The following is a 9,901-nucleotide window of genomic DNA, read 5'->3' as shown; positions in this document are numbered from 1 at the left end:
TGTGGAAGGATGTCCGACATTCATACCGGTATGAAAAGTATTTTATATGTTCCAAAATAATGTAACACTATAACTACTACTTATATGGAAAATGAAGGAAAGCATTACGCAGCTACGTTAAATACAATATTTTTACAATTGTCGACAAGATTATTAAATTAGTAAATACATTCCATGCTGTAATGAATCCAGCTAGCACTAAACATCATAGACATCATAGCTCAGGTCTCACGCTGCAGCCACGACTCTAACCACTTGCCGCTCTCGACCATGGGAGGTAAAGGACAGAGCCTCGGCACTCTGCCACGAGCCAAGACGGAAACACGCATTGACAGCAGACTGTGGAGAAAAAAATGCATCATGTTACAATAAAGTTATATAGTTACGACTGATGTAGGGAAATAGAATTAATAGACTTGCACCAACCAAAACAATTACAGTTTTTATGTGCATTAATGCGTATTTGTAAGGGAACATGATCTTATTATAGATGGACGGATAGATACAAACAACAAAATCTGCAAGTAAAATATTCACTTGATTAATATCATGTCCATCCACCCTCTCTGTCAATCACAGCTTGAAGTCTCCGCTGCATGTTTCCTGTGTGGCGCTTCACGAGCTCCGGCTGTGCTCTGAATGTCTCCCACACCTCCTTGGCGTGATTTAGGAGTTCAGCAGGCGTCCTTTCCTCACCAGGGATCCATGTTTTCACCCTGGAGCCCCAGATGTTTTCAATGGGGTTGCAATCAGCCCCTTTACTGGGCCACGGTAACAGTTGAAATTGTGGATGATTATTGAACCATTCCTGTACGACCCTGGCTTGGTGGATAGGGCAGCGGTCGTGCACAAAGTATACCGGGCCCTCTGGAAATGGGTGATTCCTGTTGGCAAAAGAGGGTACGAATTCGTGGGTAAGGATTTCCACATACCTTTGTGCATTAAATCTACCCTGTATATGATGCATATCTCCCATTCCATGGTGGCTTATCCAACCCCAAACATTTACAGTTTGGTGACCACTCCTGCGTTCCTGATAGATATTCTGGCGGTCGTATCTGGAAGAAAAGTTTTATGGTAGTTTTTATATATGCAAGTTGCTCAGCTAACAATCATGACAGAATGCATGTTTGGTTAAATAATCTTCAAGCATTCTTTAATTTGACGAAAACTATACTCACCGAGTATTGTTGCGCCTCCAACAGTGAAGCTGGCCATGATTTGTAGAGTTGAATGTTTTCTCATCAGTCCAGATTACACGCTCTCAAAAATCATTGTCTTTGTTAATGTGCTCTCTGGCAAACTGTAGCCTCCCATCTCGGTGCTGCTGAGTGAGACGATCCTTCGTTGCAGGAACTCTGTGATGCAGGCCTGCTTCGTGAAGTCGCCGTCGCACTGTCCACACACTGGCATCGAGGTGTTTGGTGTCACGGATGGCCACAGCGTTAGCGTGCGGGTGTGCCTCTGCTGAAGCGGCAATATCACGGTCCTGGACAAGTGTAGTGTAGCTTGGTGGTCTTCCCTTTGGCAAATTGGCCAAGTTGCCACTTTCTTGCCACCTGTGTTACCAGCATTTACTATAAATCATACGGGAAATATCGGCATGAATGCATTGAAAGAAGATTAATACATGAAAAATATACATCACAATAGATATTGATTTGCAGTTATTCCACACATCCTGTTCAAGTTCCGAGAAGATATGGAGCTCTGTGCTCTATCACTTTCGCATCAAGAGCTGTAGAAATATCTTAGCACTGGATTCCCACAGCAATTTAAAAGGAGCCTCTCTTGCTGGTAAATTGCTGGGCTATTGTTTCGTTCAATCTACACCAGGAAACAGACGACCACAGTGTTCCTAGTAAGGGATCTGTTTCGTGACATAGTTTGGAGGATTCAGTAGACCTAAATGTAATAACAAGATAGTTTCCCCTTAATTGATCCCATTATTACCCGTGGAATACTATTCGTTTCAGACCCTATGACATATCGTTTTTCGATAATATCTTCCAAACAAACATATGGATGAATAGGACATTTTGACACAGCTTGTGTGACACCCTTCCTAATTTATGACACTAGAGTGCATTGCCAGGTGTAAACATTCGGAACGTGATGGTGATGGCTGGGGTTCGGATGAGGAAGGCAAGGAGAGAGGGAGGTCTTCCCTGTCCGAATGTCTACATGACTCTTGCCAGCTTCGCCTTAATAACCATAAGTAAACTCCTTTATTATACACACTTGAGAATGCACTGTAGTGTCACATTAGGGGAGGGTCTCAAAAATGCGGTGCCAAAATGTCATTCATCCAAATGTTTGTGTTGAAGATATTTGCAAAAAACGATATGCCATAGGGACTGAAATGGAGAGTATAACTTTTAGGCTCACCTCCTGATCCACCGTGAAACCTTCCCCGTAGAGCACCCCATGGTCCTGGCTATATCACGGATGGACATTCCACTCTCTCAGAGTCCAATTATGCGACCCCGCTCTGCTATGACCTCAAATCGTCTCTCCATCGTGAGCAGCAGCCTTGTGTGATACCCATATGCTGATGAACTCCTCTTCATCTCGGTTTAGCCAATATGAACCATTAGGTTAACGCTTTGCCTGTTGTATTGAATCTTATGAAGCCACAGTTCAGCTGCAAAGGTGCCAACTTCATCTATGACACAACAAACTACTCTCTTGCCTCAAGTGAAAACAGTTTTAAATTAAAACCCATTATCAGTGATGTGATTGACATCATGATTAATTAAGCTCTCCCAAAATCAAACATTAATCCATAATCAAGATAAAGTAAGACCTTGACAGCCATGGTTATTGCCGCCCCTCCTCTCCTCCCTTCCCTTCCCTTCCCTCTCTTGATCTTTTTCCCACCACCAGCCCCTCCATACACCCCCCTCCCTCTCTCACTCTCCCGTAACTCGTCGGGTAGAAGCGACCCAGAGGTGTGTGTGCTGGTGTCTCCATTTCATCTGCTCGCGACTGTACTAACATCTGAGGCAGAGGGAGCGCGGAGCGATTACGTGTGACTTCACTCACAGCCAGAAGCACACTGCTGTGACACCAGAGTGACCAGCAGGGCTGTCTGATTTCCGTGTGAGGAAATTCCGTGCACTCTGGCTGGTCAGAGACCCTGGCCACTCACAGCTCGTTTAAGGATATATGACGTCATATCGTTTTCTTTGTCAATTGGCGTGACTCTGTGGGTGTAACTATGACTAACAGACGAAAGCCTACCATTTATGTATCTTATTCACATTAGTCCTTGTTTTTCCAGTTAGTCAAACATTAATCTCGTGCAACCTTGTTTACATTATCGGATGAAGCTATATAATATACTATCTGGCAATTATGTATATGATCATTAATTAAATAAATAAGGTAAATTCCATGAGCTTCAAAAATGATTTATTGTGTAGGGCCTACACGAAATCATGGCATAGCAACAATATGACCTAGGCTAAATTGGTAAATTTAAACAATCAAATAACACCAATAATACTTCATGCTAAGCAATCAATTAACATAACATTAATATATTATTTTATACATTCAAATAAATGTTTATCTATCTATTACTAGACGCCTCAATCCAGGAAGGGGTGTATTAAGTGTATACACAATTAAAAACCCCAAACATAGGCATTTACTTCGCGTAAATAAGAGAAATTTGCAAAATAAAGAGAAAATCCGTATTTTCCGTGGAACGGATGTGTGACGTCACAATCATCCGTATACGTCATCGATGCTCTGTTTTTTCCGTGCTAGCAGACGAATTTCCGTAAATGGCAGCCTTGGTGACCAGTTGCCAGGTGGGTGGCTGATGTTGGCTCCCAATCTCTACCGAAAACGCGCCCAAAAAACGCCCAACCCGTTACTAAAGCCTTGATCCAGCTATGAGCCATAATTTGATGACGCGAATTGTTTTTTCCTTTCTTTATGACTTTATAATAGACAGAACTATATTATAGAAGTGCAATTCATCACTACAGCTTACCTTTATTTGTTCACTTTCCATGCATAGGAAACTATAACTTAAAAATAAATGCGTGCAATTATTTACATGTTTATCTATGGGAAAATAGATTTATGGTACAGTACAAAGTAATTTACAAACTTAGTGTATATTCAGAAGGTGTATAACCCTTTTGCAATTATTTACATGTTTATCTATGGGAAAATAGATTTATGGTACAGTACAAAGTAATTTACAAACTTAGTCTATATTCAGTGTATAACCCTGTATGTCTATGCTGTACTTCGTATACTAAATGTCTACGACACTTTCGCTGTTCCCAGCTGCATACATATCTTGACAAAACAGCTTCAACATAGACTCATTAGGTACAAAATCATTGCAACATATGCCATGTCTAGCCAGGAATGCTCTCACGTGCATAATGTTTTCGACTGATTTTTGCTGCAGTTTGTTTCTTATTTTACTTTTAGTTAAATTCATTTGAGAGAACGCTCTCTCCACTGCAGCATTGCTGACTGGCAGTGCCAACACTGACAGTGCCAACACTGACAGTGCCAACACTGACAGTGCAAGCTGTCCCACTTCTTTAAAATCTTGTTCCCCTGCAGCATCTTCATGGCTGTATACTTCCATCCAAAACTCGCTGATATCATCGGAAGATTTATGGTCCCATTCACAGGTGCCCAGATTAAGCCACTGCTGCTCCAGCTTGCCTAGATCCCCATCGTACATTTGGAGGAAAGACAGCTCACTTAGGCGAGGCTTCCGCAACCCTAAAACAATATCAGGGGACAGTTTCGTCATGCTGTGTAATAGCTGGATATTGGCAGGGATTCGACCACGTATCTCTCGTACCAAGGTTAGCATATAATCCCGGCAATGAGATTTGATGCTGTCTACAGCATCAGCTTGGAGGCCACTCCGAGATACTTCTAGGTTGAATTGAACTCCCATGTCAACTGCAGCTAACGGCATGAGGTTACGGTCATCTGCCACCTGCGAACACGAAAATAAGCAGTAAACATGGTGACAAATAAAACACCCGCACATATTGACAATTTGTGTGTGTGTGTGTGTGTGTGTGTGTGTGTGTGTGTGTGTGTGTGTGTGTGTAATGTCACAGGCTCAGTCATGATCACGTGATGGACCTGATCGTGTGTGTGTGTGTGTGTGTGTGTGTGTGTGTGTGTGTGTGTGTGTGTGAGGGTGGGCCTGGTAAAAGATAAAATGAGATTAGCCAAGGTTGACAGAAGGGCTTATAAGACAGAACAGTCAAGTGTTAATGGGAAGGGAAGGGCAGCGCAGACAAAGGGAGGACTGGAGAGAGAGAGAGAGAGAGAGAGAGAGAGAGAGAGAGAGAGAGAGAGAGAGGATTTAAAGAATGGATTAAGATGGATTAAGAACGTTTTTCTGATCAGGCGACTCCCAAGGGAAAGAGATGGCCAGGTGGTAGAGCAAATGAGTGTGTGCATATGTGTACGTACAGTACACATTAAGGGAGGAACGACTATAAATATATAGAAGAGCGTTACAAAGAAACAGGGTGCACATAAATGAAACAAGCACGTGGAACAAAATAATTGAAATATATTATAGATTATATATATATATATATATATATATATATATATATATATATATATATAATCTGTAGGTACTCTACATTCTAGAGAATTATTATGCCAACTTCTCTGTACGTATACACTCTTAGGGATCTGTGCTTTTACCTTTTCACGCAGGCTTATGCATGTTGGCTGATAATAGTTAAAATAATAGAAAATATGAAGCAAATAATAATGATAATTATTATCATTACTATTGTAAAAATAATAATAATAATAATAATAATAATAATAATGATAGAAACAACTAGTATTTGGTACTCAGACAGTACTATATGATACAGAAAACTGGGGGAGAGAGAATGAGATTAACGAAAAGTGGGAGCGGGTGTTCATATATCTGTTAAGAATCTTACTAATTTAGTCGTATAGTGGATATAAAGATTGTTACCTCGTACGCCATGAGTGAATCCCAAGTTGGGAAGGTACGTGGCATCATTATCCTCTGCAACATGGACTGGTACAGGGACATCAAGTTGGAGAGAAGTTTGGTGATATTACATTTGTCCCCTTGGAAGAGCTTATTCACTCTGTTGACTTCACTCACTAGTGGCTGCAAGAATGAAAGGTATGCTTTGTTGACTGGGTCTGCATACATATTATGAAGCACTTCAGAGGTATAGCTCTTGTCATCTCCTTGCACCAGCTGAAAAAAAGAAATACAATTAAATAATATATTCATATTCTACATAACATTTTATTTGCACATATATCCATACATAAATATACAGATAGATAGATAACTAGATTGGTGTTATAGAGATTATTATGACATCTCTCTCTCTCTCTCTCTCTCTCTCTCTCTCTCTCTCTCTCTCTCTCTCTCTATATATATATATATATATATATATATATATATATATATTGGAGGTGATAGAGGCGAGAAGAAAGATATCTTACCTGGAAGTGTAGCTTTAGCGCGTCGTATTGCTCCAAAATTCTTGTGACGCATGGTGCAATAGACATCCATCTTGTGTCTGCCAGCTGCATGATCTTCAAGGGTTCCTCTCCCACATTAATTGTTGTGTACAATTCCTTGTATTTCTGCTGTCGTTGCGTGCTGTGAGAAAAATGTCGGTATGTCACCGCCACCATGAATTCAAGATGATTAGGTAATGCTCTCATAGCATATGAGGCACACAGCTGCAGTGAGTGACATATGCATTTGATGTGGATGACGTTGGGATTAATCTCCCTGAATCTACTGATCACAGAGTTGTGTTTCCCACTCATTGCATTGCATCCGTCTGTTGCCAATCCCACACATTTCCTTGAATCAAGTTTCATATGTTCTAGGAATTTCACAAGTTCTTGAGTCATTACCTCAGCTGTGCCTGAGGATAAATTTAATAGACCCAAAAACGAAGTGACGACCTTCTTCTTTTTAATACTGGGGTACCTCACAACGATGCACAACTGTTTCTCTGTTGAAATATCAGCGCTCTCATCTATAATCAATGAATATGTGTTATCACCAATATCATCACAAAGGTCCTTCAACATTGATGGGCCTAATACATAGTTAATTATAGCTGTGCATTTAGTTCGGTGGATTGCTAGCTCCTTCGTTGAAATAGCACTCACTAGCCCTCCCAGGTGGTCCACCGTCCTAATGCTTGAGTGGCAAGCAATATGGGCAGCAATCCTGGCTTCAGCAATTTTCACTGAAGGATCTATATGTCGCTTTATAATTCCTGTTTGAAATAATGTTCTACCATTAGAGAAGGGTGCAGCATTTTTTTTTGTGTTTTTCAGTAGCTGCATGCCTCAACGAATCACCGTAATGAGCTCTAACGGTCACCTTGCAATACTTGCAAGATACCTTTGTATCATCACCTTAGGCCATTCCAATCCAATCCTTCAGTGCTGGATCTTTTTCCCATTCCTTACAGTATTTTTTCCCATATTTGGCCCATTTTCCCATTTTTCTTAACTCTGCTCTAAATGCTGTCTTGACTAATCCACGGTATGGCAAGAGGAGAGACGATGCGCGTTGTGACTGTGACCCACGACAAGCAGCAAACTTCTGTCTTGAGAGCTGAAAATCTGATTGAGAACACACACACACACACACACACACACACACACACACACACACACACACACACACACAATGAGGCTAGTAATTAACAGCTGCACCTAAAATTCTGACCTTAGTGTGTGTGAGGGATAAGATAGGTATACTTAAGTCAGAGTAGTTTCTTAGGCTTGCTGAGTGTATTTGTTTAGATTCCTTGTCTTCAGTATAATTTATTCTGTAGTCTGATACAGATAGTTTGGGATCGAAACAGTTACTTAGGGATGTTTTAACAGGTTATGGTTCATTCACGTAAATGGGGTTCGATCAGTGCTCCAGAAGTACTCCCCTTTTCGAGATTTTGTTTGATTATGAATTTAATGCTGATTCATTCTGAGATCATGAATCAACTATCTCATTACTTCGGTAGTTGAACTGGACAAGAACCATTCTCATTCGGCCTAGAGACCTTCTTCCTCACTAGTTTCTTTACCTCCATACTGGACGGTAAGATTACACAGTGCTTTGTGCTTTAACTATATTTTGATTTAAGATATCAGAAAACTTTCTGAAATACTTAACTTGATTTTATATAGTGATCCATCAATACTTTGTGTTTACGACTTGCGTGTCATCTGTGATATACCTAAGTGTTTTGTGGGCTGTGCTAATTCTTATCGTTTTCCAATCTAGGAGGCAGGACCCTACCCACGTCAAGGGCCGGGCTAGGGAGGCGTCCTGGGTGTGAATTGTGTAGCCGTGGTGCAGTATCTACGGTGTCTAGGTGGCAGTACCAGGAGGAACTTCAGAGGACCCGAGCCAGTGTTGGGTGTTGTATGAAAGGCCTAACCACCTGATGGGCCTGATTACTTATGTCCTTCTGTGTAATGCCTCCTTAATGACTTGTGAATAGATGTATATAATTTTTGCTCTCTTTCATTGACCTCAGATAGGGTAAGCAATAGTCCGTCCTGAAATCTGGTGAATAATATTCCTTTACATGTGGCGACCCTGCTGCCAGGATACGACTGCTTACTCCTTTCTGTGGTAGAGGGAATTGAAGTTATTATACAATTATTCAACCACTTCAGCTAGGTATGTTGTGTAACCTGCCTATGATTATTGCCCGCCATGGGTAGCTTGCCATCCTTGGGGCCCTGAGGTAAGCCTTTTATACACCAAGTATAATTTCTGTATACCAATATTTGTATATTGTATACCAAATTTCTGACTACTGCTCGCATCCTGCAGATAGTTTCGTGTTGTCTTCTGTCCTGAGAAGAGAGAACTATCATTCAGTTAGGATCTTGTATGTCAGTCATTATAATCCATAGACTTAAGCCTCATATCTCGGTAGGAGCTACGTGAGGTTCTCCCATACTTGTGGGAGTGAGAAGCTAGTTATTTTGCATTATTATTATTTTTTTTTTACCATGGATGATTCTATTGACACTCTTAAAAATCAAGCCGAATCTCTGGGGCTTAAAGGGAATGAAGTGGCTCAATATGTGCTCCAACCACAAGCCATAGCTCTTGAGGAAAGACAAAGGGAGAGAGAAGAGAGAGAAAGGGAGAGAGAGAGAGAAAGACAGAAGGAACGAGAAGTGAGAGAGCTCGAGAGAATAAAATTAGAATGCGATCTACAGTTAGCCAAAAACGCTCAACCTTCAAGAACAGTTTCTGATCCCCCTGAACCGGGTAGACCTAAATTACCCTTTTATAAGGATGGAGAAGATATCTCTTCATATCTCATTAGATTTGAAAGGATTGCTAGTCTTCTGGGAATTAATAGTGACACTTATGCAGTTCGCTTGGGTAGCCTCCTGACAGGAAAATGTGTAGACATATATACTAGTTTGTCTCCAGAGATTACAAAAGACTATAACTTGTTAAAAGATGCTCTTTTGAGAGGCTTTGCTAAAACCCCAGATAGTTACCGCCAGGAGTTTAAGACTGCTAGGATAAAGTTTGGGGAAACCTATGATATGTTTTCCATTCAACTAAGCCGTCTTCTTGATCAGTGGATGGCCTCTTGCTCCATACAGAAAGAGTATAAGTCTTTAAGAGACTTCATTCTCCTTGATCAGTTTTTGTCATCGCTTTCCCCAGACTTGAGAATCTCATCAAGGAACATAATATGACTCTTCTGAAGGAGGCAGTGACCCTGGCTGATAACTGGGCATCGGCTCACGGTGCTTACCCTAAATCAAAATTTGATCCTAGTAAAGGTAAGAAAGTTGGTACTTCTAGTTCAAGTCAATCTAACCAATCTGATGC

At 41.0% G+C, this 9,901-nt stretch overlaps 2 protein-coding genes across 2 annotated transcripts; both read right to left on the bottom strand.

Annotated features, from left to right (window-relative positions):
- Positions 1 to 1,264: 1,264 nt before the first annotated feature.
- LOC145408697 (uncharacterized) lies at positions 1,265 to 2,429 on the bottom strand. Its single transcript, XM_080279369.1, has 2 exons — positions 2,389 to 2,429; positions 1,265 to 1,559 (listed from the first exon to the last, which is right to left on the bottom strand). Exons 1-2 carry the CDS (start codon positions 2,427 to 2,429, stop codon positions 1,265 to 1,267), a joined length of 336 nt encoding a protein of 111 aa, XP_080135495.1.
- Positions 2,430 to 4,273: 1,844 nt separating this feature from the next.
- On the bottom strand, positions 4,274 to 8,074 carry LOC145408696 (uncharacterized). Its single transcript, XM_080279368.1, has 4 exons — positions 8,047 to 8,074; positions 6,508 to 7,301; positions 5,999 to 6,253; positions 4,274 to 4,981 (listed from the first exon to the last, which is right to left on the bottom strand). Exons 1-4 carry the CDS (start codon positions 8,072 to 8,074, stop codon positions 4,274 to 4,276), a joined length of 1,785 nt encoding a protein of 594 aa, XP_080135494.1.
- Positions 8,075 to 9,901: the final 1,827 nt, after the last annotated feature.

The sequence above is a fragment of the Coenobita brevimanus genome, chromosome 78 (assembly GCF_032717465.1).
Source record: "Coenobita brevimanus isolate Jiangsu-jjx chromosome 78, ASM3271746v2, whole genome shotgun sequence".
NCBI classification, from domain to species: Eukaryota; Metazoa; Arthropoda; class Malacostraca; order Decapoda; family Coenobitidae; genus Coenobita; species Coenobita brevimanus.
Note: the sequence above shows the minus strand (reverse complement) of the source record. Positions and strands in the feature narration are given on the sequence as shown.